The sequence below is a fragment of the Aquarana catesbeiana genome, linkage group LG03, assembly GCF_042186555.1.
Source record: "Aquarana catesbeiana isolate 2022-GZ linkage group LG03, ASM4218655v1, whole genome shotgun sequence".
Classification (NCBI taxonomy): Eukaryota; Metazoa; Chordata; class Amphibia; order Anura; family Ranidae; genus Aquarana; species Aquarana catesbeiana.
In genome coordinates this window covers 635,826,281-635,846,897 of record NC_133326.1, presented here as the reverse complement: position 1 = coordinate 635,846,897, position 20,617 = coordinate 635,826,281, and the positions used below count along the sequence as shown (strand labels likewise).

At 42.6% G+C, this 20,617-nt stretch overlaps 1 protein-coding gene across 1 annotated transcript in view; it reads left to right on the top strand.

The window, feature by feature from the left end:
• The first annotated feature begins 9,643 nt into the window (after positions 1-9,643).
• The window catches only part of LOC141133256 (hepatic lectin-like), a 35,429-nt gene continuing 24,455 nt past the window's right edge, over positions 9,644-20,617 (top strand). Inside the window, exons 1-3 of the mRNA XM_073622520.1 lie at positions 9,644-9,791; positions 14,368-14,472; positions 17,399-17,461. Of these exons, the coding sequence (XP_073478621.1) occupies positions 9,746-9,791; positions 14,368-14,472; positions 17,399-17,461 (214 nt within the window). The 5' untranslated portion in view covers positions 9,644-9,745. The remainder of the gene's footprint in view (positions 9,792-14,367; positions 14,473-17,398; positions 17,462-20,617) is intronic.

Genomic DNA, 20,617 nt, shown 5'->3' with positions numbered 1-20,617 from the left:
GGGAACCTCAATGCCATTTTTTTTTTAATTTTGGCACGGGGTTCCCCATAATATCCATACCAGGCCTGAAGGGCCTGGTATGGAATTTAGGGGGACCCCCACGCCATTTTAAAAAAAAATTTTGGTTTGGGGTTCCCCTGTGGGGAAATCCCATGCTGTTTTTAGCAATGAACTTTTATGTGTATTGTCGGACCGACAATTCATTAATAGCTGCGAGTAGTTTTAAATGACTTTTTTTCCTTTGAAATGTCATTTTGCTGTCAGACTGTTCTAAACACGGGAAATGTGCGCTCCTTTACAGGCATACTATAGACACCCCCCAGGTACAAAATTTGAAGGAATATTACACTTTTATTGTTTCACTTTAAGCATTATTAAAATCACTGCTCCCGAAAAAACGGCAGTTTTTAAAACTTTTTTTTGCATTGATACATGTCCCCAAGGGCAGGACCCAGGTCCCCAAACACTTTTTATGACAATAACTTGCATATAAGCCTTAAAATTAGCACTTTTGATTATTTATGTTCGAGTCCCACAGACTTTAACAGCGTTCAAACAAATTTTTTGCCTGTTCGCATGTTCTGGTGCGAACCGAACAGGGGGGGTGTTCGGCTCATCCCTAGTCCCACCTTACATCGGAGTCTCACCCTACAGCAGAGCCCACAGAGTGACACCCTATGGCAGAGCCCATCAGAGTGCCACCTTCCATCAGAGTCAACTTACACACAGCTTTTTACTTTAGTGCCCTTTCCCTGCCATCAGAATACAATAATCAGTGTTGCCTATAGCCAACGACACTGATCATTCAGGAAAAAACTGATAGGCTGGTTAGACACAAGTCGGTCAATAGATTGACTTGTGTACAGCCAGCCTGCCCATACATGAATCAAAATTTGTCCGGTCCCTGCTGAGCCGGGTGGATATGTGATCCATGTATGGCCAGGTTAAGAATGGTTGGAGAAGTTTTCTTTTGGTCAGGAGGCAATCAGTTTACCTTTGACAGTTGTATAAACACAACTATTTGACTACATTTTTCTTTTGTATGTTATCTACAGTAATTTTAGAAATCCATGTATATGTTAATTCAGTTGTTTTTCTTTTGTACCTATTGTATGGGTTGACCTCAGTTGGCTTCCTATTTCCCGATTTAGTTGTGAATTTCAAAAGTTTGTAATTTTTCAGTCCTGACCTTATTTGCCTGGGTTTGTTTCCTGCTTTCCTCAGTAGGCAGCTTAACCACTTCAGCCCTGGAAAAATTGGCTGTTCAATGACCAAGCCATTTTTTGGGATACGGCACTTTGTTGCTTTAACTGACAATTGCGTGGTCGTGCGACGTTGTACCCAAACAAAAGTGACGTATTTTTTTCCCTACAAATAGAGCTTTCTTTTGATGGTATTTGATCACCTCTGCGTTTTTTATTTTTTGCGCTATAAACAAAAAAAGCGACAATTTTGAAAAAAATTATATATATTGTACTTTTTGCTGCAAATAATAGCCCCAATTTTTTTTAAAAAAGCTAATTTTTTCCTTAGTTTAGGCCGATATGTATTTTTCTACATATTTTTGGTAATAAAAATCACAAAAAGCGTATATTGATTGGTTTGCACAAAAGTTATAGCGTCTACAAAATAGGAGATAGATTTATGGCATTTTTATTATTATTATTTTTTTTACTAGTAATGGCGGCGATCTGCGATTTTTATCGAGACTGCGACATTATGGCGGACACATCGCACACTTTTGACACGATTGTGGGTCGATTGACAATTATACAGCGATCAGTGCTATAAAAATGCACTGATTACTGTATAAATGTCACTGGCAGGGAAGGGGTTAACACTAGGAGGCGATCAAGGGGTTAACTGTGTTCCCTATGTGTGTGTTCTAATTGTGGGGGATGGGACTGACTATAGGAGATGAGAGATCGTGGTTCCCACCTCGTAGGAACTCACTATCTGCCCGGGTTCACACCATAATACGCTGCGCACCGCACAGGAGCGCTGTGCGTCCCTGTTCACCATTTCAGGGACGAATCAGGGCCGATTCTATGCCTGAATTCGGCCCTGAAATGCAGCCAAAGACGCACAGCGTTTTTGTGCAGTGCGCACCGCAGCCGCCCCGGAGATATGTGAACCGGCTCCATAGGGAGCCAGTCACATTCTCCTGCTATGCGAATTAGGGGTGCGGAAACGCACCTCTAATTCGCATAGGTGTGAACCCGGGCTCTCTCTCTCTTCTCAGCTCACAGAACAGGGATGTGTGTTTACATGGCATGGTTACATGGCCCGGTCACGAGCATCGCCACCCAGTTTGCGGGATCGTGCCGACCTGCTGCAGTATAATGACGGCGGCTGGTCGGCAAGTGGTTAAAGTTACTTAAGCCAAAAACTAGCACTGGTTTTAAAGGCAAAAAGCTGAGGGATAATCCTGTGTGAACAAACTTTTACATACAGAATACACAAACATTTATAACAAAACACAGATATTGGAAAAATCAGGACAAAACCTTTAGTGAACTATTTAAAAAAAAAGCAAATAATTTGGGGTCTGAAATGACTGTATGCATTGTGCTTTTATGAACTGAGAAGTGTTACTAAAAGTGACTAAAATGAATGCACAAACATATCTTTGAAAGAATGCATTAACCTTTTTGATAACCACAGGTTATTGCATGTGCACAGGCAGGGGCGTCTTTAATATTGATTGGACCCTGGGCAAACATTTTCTTGGGCTCCCCCTCAATGCAATTTCGCTCTCCACCTGCCTTGAGACATACAATAAATATCAGCTAGACTCAAAATCTGTTTACTGAATCAGATCAAGCAGCGATTGTGAATGGTTGCCATAGAGGTTACAGTGCATCACTGCTGCTCAATGACTGGCGGCTAGAGGTTACAGAACACTTTATGGCTCACTGATTATTTGCTAGAAGTTACAACACATGACTTCAGCTTGTTGATTGGTTGCTATAGATTACTGTACATCAACACTGCTCATTGATTGGTTGCTAGAAGTTACTGGACATCCTTACCACTCAATATTTGGTTGCGAGAGGTTACTGCACATTGTTACTGCTCACTGGTTGCTAGAGGTTACTGCATATCCTTAGCGCTCAATGATTAGTTGCAAGAGGTTAGTGCACATCATTACTGCTCATTGATTGGTTGCTAAAGGTTATAGCACATAATCTCCTCACTGCCTGCACACCATGGACTGGGGAGGTGAGGGAACCCATCAATAGACAGAAAACTCCTAGGGATCCAAGGATCAGTGGCAATGCTGGGGGACGGGGTGTGACCAGTGGCAATGCTGGGGGGTTAATGGGATCAGTGGCAGTGGTGGGGGAGATGGGATTAGTTAGGTGGCAGTACACGTGGGGAATTCTGAATCATGTAGAGCAAAGCTGGAAATCTTTGGCAAGTATATAGTGGGGGATTCTACACTGACCACCAAAGTAATGGGGAATTTACAATGACCACCAATGTAATGGGGAATTTACAATGACCACCAATGTAATGGAGAATTTACAATGACCACCAATGTGAGGGGGAATTTGCATTATCACCATGTAACAGGGGATTTTACGCCACCCGCCAATATAAAGAGGGATTTTTACACTGACACCAATGTAATAGGAAAATTTACACCAACCACCAGTGTAAGGGGAATATACAATGACCTCCATATAAGGTGATACATCTACACCGAATACCAATGTTAGGGGGGATTTATGCTGACCACCAATGTAAAGGGGGATATACACTGACCACCAGTGTAAGTGCAATTCTGCACTTACCACCAATGTAAAAGGAAATGTACACTGAACACCAATGTAATAGAGCTGCACAATTAATCGTTAAAAAATCATGATCTCGATTCACCCCCTCTGACGTCCTGTCCTGCTGAGTTTGCCGATTCTTTCATATAAACAAGTGGAGAGATTATCTGCTCACTCAGCTGTCAAAAGAAAACATCCGGGCAGTATGCCAAGTTTAGAACTTGAAACATTGTAACTAACTTCCTTCTTAGATTAAAGGGATAAACTTCTCTGTGTAAACAAATAACTTGGCAATCTGCCAAGTTTTAAACAACTTGTAAATGCAGGATATTTAACCACTTAAAGCGGAGTTCCGCACAAAAATGGAACTTCCGCTTTTCGGAACCCTCCCCCCCTCCGGTGTCACATTTGGCACCTTTCAGGGGAGAGGAGGGTGCAGATACCTGTCTAAGACAGGTATTTGCACCAAATTCTGGCATAGACTCCCATGGGAGTCTATGCCTCTTCCTGTCCCTCCGCGCTGTCTCCTGGGAAACACACAGCTCCCAGGAGATAGTGGGGACTACTTACGATGCGCAGCACGACTCGCGAATGCGCAGTAGGGAACCGGGAAGTGAAGCCGCAGCGCTTCTCTTCCTGATTCCCTCACCTAGGATGGCGGCGGCAGCTGCCGAGAACCGAGCGGGTTCTCGGCCTCCCCTGCCGACATCGCTAGACCCTGGGACAGGTAAGTGGCCATTTATTAAAAGTCAGCAGCTGCAGTATTTGTAGCTGCTGGCTTTTAATATTTTTTTTTTTTTTTGTGGTTTGGGTGGACTCCCTCTTTAAAGTCTAAATCTTTTTCTGACACTTCTTTCTTAAGTTAAAATCAATATTTTTTGCTAAAAAAATTACTTGGAACTCCCAAACATTTTATATATATATATATTTTAGCAGAGACCCTAGGGAATAAAATGGCAATTGCTGCAATATTTTATGTCACACTGTATTTGCCCAGCGGTCTTTCAAATGCAATTTTTTGGGAAAAAATACACTTCAATAAATTAAAAAAAAAACGAAACAGTAAAGTTAGCACAATTTTTTTTGTTTTAATGTGAAAGATGATGTTACGCCGCAAGAATCGTGAGAGAATCGTGATCTATCCTCTAAGCAAAAAAATTGTGATTCTCATTTTAGCCAGAATCGTGCAGCTCTACAATGTAATGAAGAATTTACACTAACAACCAATGTAATGGGGAATTTTACATCAACAACCAATAAAGGGGGATTTCTACACTGGCCACCAATGTAAGGGGGATTTACATTCACCACCAATTTAAAGGGGGCTTCTACATGGACCACCAATGTAAGGGTGGATTTAAAACTGACCACAAATGCAAGTTTTGATTTTTTTTTTTTTAGCAATTACCAATATAGAGGAATTTCTACACTGGCCACCAATATAATGGGGATTTACATGACCACTAATATACTAGGAGCATTCACAGTAACCACCAATGTAAGGAGGGATTTATACTGACCGCCAATGAAAGGGGGACATCCACACTGACCACTAGTGTGAATGAAAGGATTGTACACCAAGCCCCAATGTAATGAGAAGACTTACACTGACCACCAATGTAACTGAGACATTTAAAATGCGTTCACATTTGTGTGTTGGGAATACATGCAAAATCGCTTTCCTGACACAACAGAAACATGCTGCCCTTTAGCAGATAGACAGCAGTGCCATTAATTGTTAATGATATCCTCATGCATCGGCTGAGATGTGCATATTCACATGCACCAAAATTCAGGGTGCTGTGGCACCATGTTCTTTTGAAGAAGGGTTCCACCTCCAATTTGCTAACCTTTGCAGAACAGGCTGATGTTAGGCTTAAAGACTATAGTTGTAGGCAGGACTTTCAAGTATGCTCCTTTACCTCCCCAGTGGGCAGCATTCAGCAGAAGTGATGGTGAATATGAACCCAGGGGGGCATGATATACATATGAATGCCACCTCTATTTACATATCAATGTAGAAGGTCCATAGCTATTTACATATTAATGCAGCCGCTATTTACATATCAATTGAGGTTATTTACATGTAAACACAGGGTCTGCAGGTGAGTCATCTATACACAGCAATAGGGCAGAGCTGGGCAGCATTAGTAACAGAACTTCACACTGAGATATCGGGACACAGCACGGGACTAAAACTTCAAGGAACAAGGGAATTTAAGCTAGGATAGTTGGCAAGTATGAGGCAGCTGCTTTGGGCCTCACAACAATGATGGGGCCCAGGGCAGCTGCCCCTTTTACACTGCCTTAAAGACAGCCCTGTGCACAGGTGTAAAATGTCTCTTAGGACCTATTCACACCTATCCATTGTGCTGTGTTGCAGTAAAGCGTGGTAATGCACCATACATATATTAGCATGTTGCCATTATTTTTCAATGATAACCCAATACACTAAGACAATGCACCTCCAACACACGTATGTGTGCTATAGTGTACCATAATGCATGGTATTGTACTACCATGGGTTGTGGAGCTGTGCATTGGAAACAGTGGCGCCTGTCTGTTTTGGTCCATTGGCAGCCCATAAAAACACCTTGGCTACCTTAACACAACACAAGTTATGAACAATGTAACACATCACAAAAGACCAACTAGATACAGTACGAATGGGACCTTATACCTTCATCACACAAACTTCAGCTTGAATAAGAGTAGCATTTGCAAAGCTTTTACCGAGCTTTGAACAGTTCTGTTAAAGTCTATATACCACCATTATGGTTTAGTTTGGGGAGGTTAAAACGGAACTTCCCCCAGGGAAAAAATGCAAGCAAAAACATTTTTTTGCAAAAAAAATCTATTCTACAAAAAAGCACACACAGCTGACTATGACTTTATTCAAACTGCTAACAGGTTTTCAAAGTAACTCAGATCTTGCATTTAGATCAGGGGTAGGCAACCTTAGAGAGATGGAGATCTACTTGAACAACACTGATGAAGTCAAAGATCACCGGGCACAGTGTCCTGTTAAAGCCGGTTCACACCAGAACGCGATGCCAGAAAGGCATGTTCCATGTGTGTTTCCTGCACCGTGTTCAAAATGCACTGCTTTGTGAACTACTGCGGGTGATAATACATTGTTAACCCCAAACGTAGATCGCAAACACAGTGTACAGGGATCAGGAGTGCGTCACGCTCAGAATGCAGGGATCAGGAGTGCCTTGCACTCAGAATGAAGGGATCAGGAGTGCATTGCGCTCAGAATGCAGGGATCAGGAGTGTGCTGCGCTCAGAATGCAGGGATCAGCCGTGCGTAGTGCTCTGAATGCAGGGATCAGGAGTGCGTTGTGCTCAGAATGCAGGGATCAGGAGTGTGTTGCACACAGAATGCAGAGTTGGGGAGGTATGATGTGAAGGGTGACACTGCTATGGGGGTGGCCCTGCCCATAGCAGTGTCCACTGCTCCCTTCACATCACCTCCCCCCACACAGTAGTGTCCTCTTCTTCTCCCTTTAGCAGTGACCTCTGGACACCTTCCCTCCCATAGCAGTGTTCCATTGCATCCTACCTGTGCACACAGTGGAGATTGGGAGTTCTAGCAGAGGGCAGGGTGGGAGCTGGCCGCAAGACTTTTCATATTAACAAGCTGGTGATTGGTTGCTTAGGACCTAGCAACCAATCACTTGTGGGTTAACTTAAAAAGTTAACTTGGCCAGCTCCTCCTCCCGCCATCTGTCCTGGGCTGTGCTGGCTCTCGTTCCTGTTCCCAGCTGTTCACTGATGAAAGCGGCGGAGACGGGGTGGGTCGTGGAGAGAGAGAGGAATCAAAGGCGCGGCTGGTGGTGGAGAGTCCGGTACCTGCGGGGTTTGGCGGTGCAGACCTGTTCACAGTCTACCTGTCACCTGTCTGCAGTTGACAGGTAGCCCACGATCGATGGGTTGCTGACCCCTGATTTAGATCAATGTTTAATATCCCAATGATGTACCTTAAAATGACACCTGAAGCTGCTTTGTCCAATGTAATTATACACTATATTGCCAAAAGTATTGTCGCGTCTGCCTTTACACGCACATGAACTCTAATGGCATCCCAATCTTAGTCCATAGGGTTCAATATTGAGTTGACCCACCCTTTGCAGTTCTGGGAAGGCTGTCCACAAGGTTTAGGAGTGTGTCTATGGGAATGTTTGACCATTCTTCCAGAAGCGCATTTGTCAGAGGTCAGGCACTGATGTTGACGAGAAGGCCTGGCTCACAGTCTTTGCTCTAATTCATCCCAAGGGTGTTCTATCACAGGTCAGGACTCTGTGCAGGCCAGTCAAGTTCCTTCACCAAACTCCACCTCCACCAAACTCACTCATCCATGTCTTTATGGACCTTGCTTTGTGCACTGGTGTGCAGTCATGTTGGAACAGGAACGGGCAATCCCCAAACTGTTCCCACAAAGTTGGGAGCATGAAATTGTCCAAAATGTCTTGGTATGCTTGGAGGCCACTCCTCCAAATCATTTTGTGGAAGGGGGATTATGGTGTTGGGTTGTTTTTCAGGAATTGGGCTTGGCCCCTTAGTTCCAGTGAAGGGAACTCTTAAAGTGACATCATACCAAGACATTTTGGACAATTTCATGCTCCCAACTATGTGAGAACAGTTTGGGGATGGCCAGTTCCTGTTCCAACATGACTGTGCACCAGTGTACAAAGCAAGGTCCATAAAGACATTTATTGAGTGAGTTTGGGGTGGAGGAACTTGACTGGCCTCAACCCAATAAAACACCTTTGGGATGAATGGAGTGGAGACTGCGAGCTAGGCCTCATCCAACATCAGTGCCTGATCTCACAAATGCGCTTCTGGAAGAATGGTCAAACATTCCCATAGACACACTCCTAAACCTTGTGGACAGTTGAAGTTGTTATAGCTGCAAAGGGTGGGCCAACTCAACATTGAACCCTAGGAGCTAAGACTGGGATGCCAGTAAATTTAATGTGCATGTAAAGGCAGGTGTCCGAATACTTTTGGCAACTTTTTAGTGTATATGTGCCATACCTGTGGGATCCCAGTGAAAATGGAAATCACTATGGTAGGCACGGCTACTACAGTGATCTCCACTAGCTTCTGGGTCCTGTGCCAGGCAGTTGCCCTGTTACATTATTAACACAGGACTTGCTAGTTCAGCATGGGCATCATTCCAACAAACACTTTGCAGGTGGTGATGCCACAATCTTCACCCCATCCAATCAGAGAATGCTTTGCATTCATTGAGAAAATTATTAGTGTTCTCTGCATGGTGCTTGTGCCGAGTGATCAGCCTCCTGTGTTCAGTAAGCATCAGTGCAGCCACTTGGCATGGGACCCAGAAGCTAACATCAATTACGGTAGTGACAGATATTAGTTGTTTGTGTGGCGCTTAGGCTCAGTGGATGGGGGATGTGCAAGTTGGTATATCCGCGGCTGCAGCAGAGAGTGCTGACAGGGAATGGAGCTTGCCCTGGCTGCTGCAGTAGCTCAAGGGAAGAGCACCCAGATACCGCACACCTGAGATGTCCTAAGGAGGTGGATGGAATGGCATCCTCAGCCTGGACCACTGTAAGTGCCTACTACAGTGATTTGCAGCTTGCACAAGGATCCTACAAGTATATATACTTCGGTGAGTCCAAGTGAGTCCAAGCTGGATCAGATTTTCTGTACCTGGAATTCAGCTTTAAGTGAACACGCACTAGCATGAGATATACCATTTTCTGCTAGTAAATAAACCCCTTGATTTGGATGGAGTTGCAACAGACCTCAAGGACAGCTGCATTTGTGGTTCCTCAAAATAGTGACTAAGTTTTTCTGCTTCCCAGGAAAGCTTCTGTTCCTGTTCAAGTAAGCATCCAACAAACATGTTTTTATCACAATCACTTCCTCTGGGTCAGCATTTTTTTTTTGTTACAAAAAAACAGTACAGTAAAAAAAAGTCAGCATTTTAACTTATGAAGTCTGATGAGACAGTACTGCAGGACAAGATGAGTTATCCAGGTAACACATTGTTTTCTTTCCATTTTGTAGCTCTGCAGGTATACAAGCGTAGCTCCCAACTGTCCCATACTGTTGAGACCAACTCCCTCTGTCCCTCATGCATCCTCAGTTGTCCTTCTTTTTGTCTAATGTGTACATAAATGTACTGTTTTACTACCAAAACGTTATGCTGTTCTAATCTTTTTTATCCATTCTCTGTATTACTACATTTGTTATTTTGAAAAGCCAACATAAAGAAGAAATAGAAGTCAAAACGCACTTGTGTGGTTTAGCCAATTATTTTCTGCATTCTAGATCTTTTTGGTCCTCCTAACCGGGGCCAAGGTAGGGATGTGTTCTTTGCCTACATACTTTGTGTTAAAAGGTGTCATCTTAGAAAGTTGGGAGGCATGTGCAAGGGAGGTTCAGAACATGGCTTAGAAAACAGATAAATTTAAACGGTATTTTTTACATCTGAATGTAAATGCTAGACTGTAAAGAACATCTTGTTCAAGTGGAATTTAGCAAACTTGGGACATACTACTACACAGACATTTACTAAGCATCTGCAGAGCTCAGCTCAGTAGTCTCCCAGAGTTTGCTAGATGATCATTACTAAATGTATATGTCTGTTATTGTATGTAAACTCAAAATCTATTTTCTGCATGTCAGGCACCAGGTACCAATTTTGTTAATCAAATCATTTTGTGAATAAGTTACCTGGAGTTCCAGCCAGTAACAGTACATCCTGCTGTAGGCTGAACATGCTAAACTACTGGCATTGGTGTGTGCAGTCTATTGCATTAGGGTGTGCATCCCAAAGCTTATTTATATATGTATATACAGTTGTGTGAAAAAGTATTTGCCCCCATCCTGATTTTAAATTTTTTTGCATATTTATCACACTTAAATGATTAAGATTATCAAACAAATTTTAATATTACACAAAGATAACCCGAGTAAATCCAAGATGCAGTTTTTAAATTATTATTTCATTTATTAAGGGAATGCCTGGCCTTATGTGAAAAAGTAATTGCCCCCTCCCATGCTGAATCATGAATGAACTGTGATTAACCACAATTTTTTGGAAAGCTTACTTAAATTTCACTTGCCACACCTAGACTTGATTACTGCCAGACCTGTCGAATCAAAAAATCACATAAATAGAAGCTGTCTGACAAAGTGAAGCACGCTATAACAGATCACAAAAAGCCATACATCATGCCACAATCTAAAAAAAATCAAGAAAAGATTAGAAACAAAGTAATGTACATGAATCGATTTAGGAAGGGTTTCAAAGCCATTTCTAAGTCTTTGGAACTTCAGTGAACCATGGGGGGAGTCATTATCCACAAATGGAGATAACTTAGAACAGTGGTGAACCTTCCCAGGAGTGGCCGGCCTACAAAAATTACTCCAAGAGCATGACGATGACTCATCCAGGAGGTCAAAAAAAAAAGCCAGAACAACATCTAAAGAACTGCAGGCTTCACTTGCCTCAGGTAAGGTCAGTGTTCATGAATCAACAAAAAGAAAGACTGGGCAAAAATGGCATCCATGGGAGAGTTTCAAGGCCAAAGCCACTCCTGGTTAGTGACAGCCTGCAGATCAACTTTTTAATGGGTCAGAAGGACTCTTTCAAAATTGGACCTGATCCAAAAAAGTTAAATTTTTTGTCATATTAACCGCTTCAGCCCCGGAAGATTTTACCCCCTTCCTGACCAGAGCACTTTTTGCGATTCGGCACTGCGTCACTTTAACTCACAATTGCACCAAAACAAAATCGATGTCCTTTTTTTCCCCACAAATAGAGCTTTCTTTTGGTGGTATTTGATCACCTCTACGGTTTTTATTTTTGCACTATAAACAAAAAAAGAGCAACAATTTTGAAAAAAAAGCAAAATTTTTTACTTTTTGCTATAATAAATATCCTCCAAAAATATATTAAAAAAACTATTTTTTTCCTCAATTTAGGCCGATATGTATTCTTCTACATATTTTTGGTAAAAAAATCACTAGGGGGCGATCGAGGGGTTAAGTGGGTCCTAGGGAGTGATTCTAACTGTGGGGGGTATGAGCTACAACTGACATGACAGCGATCATTGCTCCCGATGACAGGGAGCAGTAGATCCCTGTCATGTCACTAGGCAGAACGGGGAAATGCCTTGTTTACATAGGCATCTCCCCGTTCTGCGGCTCCGTGACATGATCGCCGGGACACCAGCGGAAATTGAGTTCACAGGATCCGCGGTGCGCGGTCACGCCATACGCGGTGGGCGCGTTAGTGAGCCATCGCCAGCGCAAGCGCACCTGCTAGCCCCGCCAATTAAAGGGGACGTACAGGTATGTCCATTTGCCCACCACTGCCATTGTGCAGACGTATATCAACATGCAGCAGTTGGCAAGTGGTTAAGCATCTAGAAATGGCAATTGTTTTCAGGCCATACATACACATGTCATTAACATACAGTGCCTTGAAAAAGTATTCATACCCCTTTTCCACATTTTGTCATGTTACAACCAAAAATATATATGTATTTTTTGGGGATTTTTTGTGATAGACCAACACAAAATGGCACATAATTGTGAAGTGGAAGGAAAATGATAAATGGTTTTCCACATTTTCTACAAATAAATATCTTTAAAGTGTGGCGTGCATTTGTATTTAGCCCCCTTTACTCTGATGCCCCTAACTAAAATCTAGTGGAACCAATTGCCTTCAGAAGTCACCTAATTAGTAAATAGAGTCCACCTGTGTGTGTAATTTAATCTCAGTATAAATACAGCTGTTCTATGAAGCCCTCAGAGGTTTCTTAGAGATCCTTAGTGAACAGACAGCATCATTAAGGCCAAGGAACACACCAGACAGGTCAGGTATAAAGTTGTGGAGAAGTTTAAAGCAGGGTTAGGTTATCAAAAAAATTATCCCAAGCTTTAAACATCTCGTGGGGCACTGTTCAATCCATCATCCGAAAATGGAAAGAGTATGGCACAACTGCAAACCTACCAAGACATGGCCGTCCACCTAAACTGACAGGCTGGGCAAGGAGAGGATTCATCAAAGAATCAGCCAAGAGGCCCATGGTAACTCTGTAGGAGCTGCTGAGATCCACAGTTCAGGTGGGAGAATCTGTCCACAGGACAACTATTAGTCGTGCACTCCACAAATCTGGCCTTTATGGAAGAGTGGCAAGAAGAAAGCCATTGTTGAAAGAAAGCCATAAAAAGTCCCGTTTGCAGTTTGCTAAAAGCCATGTGGAGGGCACAGCAAACATGTGGAAGAAGGTGCTCTGGTCAGATGAGACCAAAATTGAACTTTTTGGCCTAAAAGCTAAACGTTATGTGTGGCAGAAACTAACACTGCACGACACCCTGAAAACACCATCCCCACCGTAAAACATGGTGGTGGCAGCATCATGTTGTGGGGATGCTTTACTTCAGCAGGGACAGGGAAGCTGGTCAGAGTTGATGGGAAGATTGATGGAGCCAAATACAGGGCAATCTTAGAAGAAAACCTGTTAGAGTCTACAAAAGACTTGAGACTGGGGTGGAGGTTCACCTTCCAGTAGGACAATGACCCTAAACATACAGCCAGGTCTACAATGGAATGGTTTAGATCAAAACATATCCATGTATTAGAATGGCCCAGTCATAGTCCAGACCTAAATACAATTGAGAATCTGTGGCAAGACTTGAAAACTGCTGTTCACCGATGCTCATCATCCAGTCTGACAGAGCTTGAGGTATTTTGCAAAGAAGAATGGGCAAAAATGTCACTCTCTAGATGTGCAAAGCTGGTAGAAACATCCCCAAAAAGACTTGCAGCTGTAATTGCAGCGAAAGGTGGTTTTACAAATTCAGGAGAGCTGAATACAAATGCACGCCACACTTTTCACATATTTATTTGTAAAAAATGTTGAAAAACGTTTATAATTTTCCTTCCACTTCACAATTATGTGCCACTTTGTGTTGGTCTATCACATAAAATCCCAATAAAATACATTTATATTTTTGGTTGTAACATGACAAAATGAGGAAAATGACAAAGGGTATGAATACTTTTTCAAGGCACTGTAAAGAGAAATATCTTTGTTGCCATTAGCAACATAATAAATTCCTAATTCAGAAAGGAAATCCCACCGCACGCTGGATAAATTACTGACATAGGCATTTATTGTATGAAATATCCACAAGCATGGCAATACCAGTCATCACCTAGCTCCACCCTCGCATTTTACCCGATCGGTCTTAGTCATAGAGAAAGAGATCTCTACAACTAATCTCTATTGGATGAAATGCGTTGGAGGGGGTGGTCTTAGGGTGGGGGCTATCATTGCTATGCTTGTGGATGTTTCATACAATGTTGATGCCAGTGATTTATCCAGTGTGTGTGGTGGGACTTCCTTTCTGCATTAAGTCTGTGAGGGGGGGGAGCTGCTTGGAGCAGAGACCCCCTTGCTCAATATTAAATTCCTAATTTCACTTTGTAACCAGCATTAGAAAAATTAAACTGTAATCTGATTGGCTGCTCTGAACGAGACCACATTTTAGCATAAAAAGTTTAGCTAATCTCATATTTTTTTTTATCTCATTACAGATAAATGGGGATTCTTCACACAAAAAACAAATCTGATCACATATGGACTGATAGCACTATCCTATGTGATGGTCATTGCACTCTTCATAATAGTGCTGTCACAGAGTAAGTGGTATCCATGCTTAGCAATGTTTTACATTGCCAGACTTTAGTGCACATGTGGAGGGCTGTGCTGGGGTTCTTGCAAACAAAACCAAAATAAAGGGTGGCTGTTATACACAACATAATTGCTCTGTTTGCAGAGAAAGCAAATTGTATTGGTGAATCCGGAATTGACCTTGTTTGGACTGGACACCAGAAAAGGGGGATTGGAAAAGGCCTAAAATCAAACAAAGATGGTGGAAGCAAGCCATGTGCTCACATCTTTGGCCTACAGATGTGAGCACATGGCTTGCTGCCACCATCGTTGTTTGATTTTAGGCCTTCTTCAATCTCCCGTTTCCGGTGCCCAGTCCAAACGATGTCACTTCCGGTTTCGGTGGAACGTACGCTGGATGCAGAGTTTCTTGGATTTGATCCTTGCATTGTGATCTGCTTGTTTTACTTCTCTGTCTTGTAAGTAACACTAACCTAACTTTTGTGCAATAAACACCTGTTAACTGTACTCCACTATTATGCCGCGTACACACGAGCGGACTTTACGTCAGACTTTGCTCGGCGGACTGGATTTCGTCAGACAATTCGATCGTGTGTGGGCTCTAGCGGACTTTGTTTTCTCAAAAGTTGGACGGACTTAGTTTTGAAACATGTTTTAAATCAATCCGTTGAAATCGAGTCCGGTCGAAAAGTCCGCTCGTCTGTATGCTAGTTCGACGGACAAAAAGCCACGCTAGGGCAGCTATTGGCTACTGGCTATCAACTTCCTTGTTTTAGTCGGTCGTACAACATCACGTACGAATTCGACGGACTTTGGTGGATTGTGTGTAGGCAAGTCCGTTCATTCAGAAAGTCCGTCGTAAAGTCCGTCGTAAAGTCCGTCGAAAAGTCCGCCGGGCAAAGTCTGCCGTAAAGTCCGCTCGTGTGTACGCGGCATTAGTCCCCTTTTTTTTCTTTTTTTGGTATTATTACCTACATATGACCATCACATTGGGGGAGATCTCCAGTGAACTCTTCTGTGAATTGCCATTTCTGGCAAGTGTTTCAGCTTGAATGACCCCTGGACTGAAAAGCTAGGGGTCCATTTCATTTGGTGAGTGGGGACATGGGAGGGGTGTGTGTCACACCTTGAAGTTTGAAGCACTACTGCACTTGTAATGACTGGAGCATATAAGCACTTTATACATGGGACGTTTTACTTATTTTCACATCACTATTTGATTTGTTTTTTGTTAATCATTTTTCACATTATTTTGATCAATATACAGGGCTTTTTTTCTCGGAGAATAGGTGCAGGACCCCCCCCCATCTGAGTCACCCCTTGTCTCTGCCCCCTACCCACCTCTGACCACCGTCCCTTTATTCCACCCCCTACCCACCTACCAGTACTGCCCCTTTTATGCCCTGTACACACGGTCGGATTTTCCAACGGAAAATGTGTGATGGGACCTTGTTGTCAGAAATTCCAACTGTGTGTGGTCTCCATCACACATTTTCCATCAGAATTTCCGACACACAAAGTTTGAGAGCAGGCTAGAAAATTTTCCGACAACAAAATCCATTGTCGGAAATTCCGATCGTGTGTACACAAATCCGACGCACAAAGTGCCGCGCATGCTCAGAATAAATTAAGAGACGAAAGCTATTGGCTACTGCCCCGTTTATAGTCCCAACGTACGTGTTTTACGTCACCGCGTTCAGAACGACCGGATTTTCTGACAACTTTGTTTGACCGTGTGTATGCAAGACAAGTTTGAGCCAACATCCGTCTGAAAAAATCCATGGATTTTGTTGTCGGAATGTCCGATCAATGTTCGACCGTGTGTACGGGGCATTAGAGAATACAGAACCAAGTATCATTTTGTGGTGCTAAATCATTTATATGGAACATGTTGATAAAAACAAAAGCAGTAAAATAGATCCCCTGCAGTCAACAACAATAGAATCCCAGCAATAGATCCTCACACAACAATAGACTCCCCTAGCAACAATGAACTCCACCTCAACAACAATAGATTCCCTGCAGCAACAGTAAACTACCCACATCAAAATATCAAACCCAGTAACAAGATATCCACCCAAGCAACATTAGACCTCCCCCCCCAGCAGCAAAAACAGATCTTCCAGCAGCCAGCATCAGTAGATCCTCCAGCAGCCAGTAAAAATAGACCTCTCCCTCAACAGTAGATCCCTTCCGGCAACATAAAACCCCCCAGCAACACTAGATTCCCCATCAGCAACAATAGACCCTCACACAAAATCAGATCCCCACCAGTGACAATAGATCCCCCAGCAGTCAACATCAAAAGACCCTCCAGCACATCCCACACCCCATCCTTTTACATACATTCAGTGCTGGAGGTGCGGGAACTGCGTCCCCCCGCGTTCCCGCTGAAAAAAAGCCCTGTCAATATATATTCATGATGTATACATTTTTGAGAGCGCTGTAGTTATTTTATTTTTATGTTTAATACTTGGTAAACTGTAATAGATTACATTTTTTTTTGGAGGGGGGGGGTTCAATACCACTTTAAATGTTTATTTTTAAAACATTGATTTTATATACATAGTGAAATTAAAAAATATATATAAAGCATTGGTTTAAATGTAATACATTTAAAAGTAAAAAACATTTACAAAAAAAACACTCCATTATAGTTTCCCTGTAGATATGCCCTTCACCCCAATGATTGCATCTCTATACACCAGCAGCTATGTGTTTAGTATGGATACCAGTAAAACAGTGCAGGAATGTTACATTTTCCTGCTTTTGCGTGTTTTTTAGTATCACTCCTACCAAGAAGCAGTCAAAGAACCAAGTATTAAGACAAGAACTTGGCTTTATCATAAAGTAGATGCAGCCTCACCTTAAGTTTCTCTATGTGTCTGTCTTTTCTTCTGTCAGTCTATCCATTTTTCAATTCTTGTCTTTTAGAGAGTCCATCTCAAATGGCTACCATGGCTAGTAAGAATGACCTCCAGAGCTTGGACTCAACTGGTAAGTTTTTTTCATGCTTTTCATGATTCTAAAGTCAGAAGGTTCTTTTATCTTAAAGCGGAGTTCCGGCCACATTTTTTTTAATGATCTGTGCATAATTCATTCTTAAATAAAAAAACGATTATATCATTTAAAAAAAGGATTTTGCTAAAATATAAAATTTCTACTCAAGTTTTTCTGTCCTGTTGTGGCCGTTGCCATCATGATTGTGGGCATGTGAAGCCCAATCGCTAACTCTTCCTGGATAAGCGTAGAAGAGGTGCATGCTGGGTAACCAGCATGCACCTCTCGTCTCGCGCATGCGCGATTCACCGGCGGCCGTAGCGTCGATTGTTTCTAAAGTTGGCATAGCAACGGGCGGCGATGGAGGAAGGTCCTGCGCCGTTGTTATGGCAACAAAGGGCTTTCTTCCCTTTTTAAAAATGCCACTGTTATCCGCCTTAAATTGCGTCATTTCCTGTCGGGAAATAACGCGATTTTTAAACACAGTTCTGCCTACAGACTCCTGGGAAATGATGACACATCATTTCCCAGTAGGATAGGTGAGGGAGGAAGACACGAGGAGCTCCACAGACCAGGAAGTGTCAGATTAGGTGGACTACATAGCAACAGGGTGATTCTGGTAAGTATAAAAAAAAAAAAAAATTTCCTCCAAATGTTTCTTTTTAAGTTAAAAGGAGTCTGTTAATAGAAAAAAAAATGTCAGGGTGGAACTCCGCTTTAATGCATGTAATTGGAGTATGCATATCCTGCACTGTATGGCATTTTGTGGCTTATGGGCTCTTGTTAGTTGCACTCTTGTGAGTATCCATTTTTACCTGTCTTCATTCGCTCTAATAACAATTTGATAATGCACTAGGTGCTTGCGCCTTCCTGTTTGTTTGTTATTAGAGTTACTAGTCAAATAGGTTTTATTGTTTTAATTACACAAAAAAGTTGATTTGAAAGACATTTGCAGCAGACCTTCATTTAGCAATATATTTGTCAGATGAGTCCATAGGCGTGCGCACAGGGTGTGGCGGGTGTGCCCAGGCACACCCTAATCCCCCCATGCGCATTAGTGTTATGGTTCTGTATAGCAACAGGATCATGGGAAAGTTCTCCCTCTTACCAGCTCTGCCATAAGAGAAGTGTCTATCCTTTTCTCTTTTACTGTGCCAGCAGGGAGATCAATGTGCTGGGGATATATATATGTAGATACATACACATGCATGTGTGTTTGAGCTTAAGGGTGTACACCCTAATGCATTAGGCTGCGCACACCTATGGGTGAGTCATTATGAAATAATTAACCACATAAAAGATCTACTTGTATTTCAGGGCTAGAGATATGTGTGACATCAATGCTATAACCACTATATATATATCTATAGTCTTTTTGGCAGAGGTAGGTGTTATGAAATTCCTACAAGTGGCAAGATGAAACAGAGGGAAAAATATCTTTCACTCAACATGGGGCTCAAACCCACAACCCTGAGATTAAGAGTCTCATGCTCTACCGACTGAGCTAGCCAGGCAACTTAAATGGCTTAATGTGATGATGTTTAGAGTAGTGAAGGGGAGGTGAGTTAAAGTATTGAAAAGGCAGAACGTTTTTTCTCCTAATGTATTCTATGCATTAAGATAAAAAGATTTCTATGTGCAGCAGCCCCCTAAAACTTACCTGAGCCCCATCTCGATCCAGCGATGTTGCACGAGAGTCTCGGCTGTCCGGGACTCCCTTCCTCATTGCCTGAGAGAACAGTGGGGCGCCATTTCCTCCTAGCACAGTCAATCAAAGTCAGTGAGCCAATGAGGAGAGAGAGGGGGCAGGGCCGAACCGCGGCTCAGTGTCTGAATGGACACACAGAGCAGTGGCTCGGCTGCTTGCTGTGGGGGCACTCAGCAGGAGGGAGGGGCCAGTAGCGCCGGAGGGGGACCGGAGTAGAGGAGGATCTGGGTTGCTCTGTGCAAAAACACTGCACAGGGCAGGTTAGTATAACAAGTTTGTTATTTTTAAATGAAAAAAAACGAGACTTTAGTATTACTTTAACTACTTAAGGACTGGGCCTCTTTCTGAGATTTGTTGTTTACAAGTTAAAAACATTTTTTTTTATAGAAAATTACTTAGAACCCCCAAACATACATTTTTTTTCTAACGCCCTAGAGAATAAAATGGTGGTCGTTGCAATACTTTCTGTCACACCGTATTTGCGCAGCGATCTTACAAGCGCTCAGAATGTGTAAAGGAAGTGACGTTTCATCGCCGCCATCTTGTTACACCCCGCACTCCTCCACAGTAAGGATACACTGAGAAGGGGGCAAGCGGACATCTTGTTATACCCACCGGAGTTTTGCATTTTACACCCTTTTTAACAGTAAACTGAGTTTATATAGTGAAATACAGTACTTAAAACTCTGTGTGAATGTTTACATGTTGAATTTTAAAAGCAGCGAACTTCTGTCTGATTAGCAAACCTGTGAGATAAGCACGCTTGCCGTTGCTTTTAAAATTCAACATCTAAACAGTGAGACAAAGTTCTACGTATAATATTTCACTATATAAACCCTGCAAAACTCTGGTGGGTGTAACAAGATGTTCGCTTGCCCCTTCTCAGTGTATCCTTAATGTGGAAGAGTGGGGGGTGTAGCAAGATGGTGGCGACGAAACGTAACTTCCATTACACATTCTGATGGTTCGCCTAATCTGATGAAACACCTGCAAACACGGGTTGCAGGAAAGAAATTTGCACTATTCCCCCATCAACACAGATAGTGCTGACAGGCGAATCCCTCCTGCCGAGTCATTGTATTCTCCCAGCGGGGGGGTGGGGGTGTGGCTGCCCCCACCAGGAGAAGGCAGTGATTATTGCTATTATTGCTTGCGGCTATACCAACCGCTAGCGATAGTCGCAATAAAATTTGCCATACGGCAGGCTGGTTGTACCCAAGTTGATTGATCAATCAACTTGGTACATTCTGCCTGCCCATACAAGGTTTGAATCTCCAAGTATGGCCAGTCTAACTTTGTTGCAAATCACGTAGCAATGAAAAGATGCCCTTGAAAAAATACTGGCCCCAGGTTTTCTACTGCATCTATATATATATTATGGTGAGTTGGAAATATTTATTTAACCTCTGTGAGACTATGTATGTATGGAGATGTTCATAGACAAT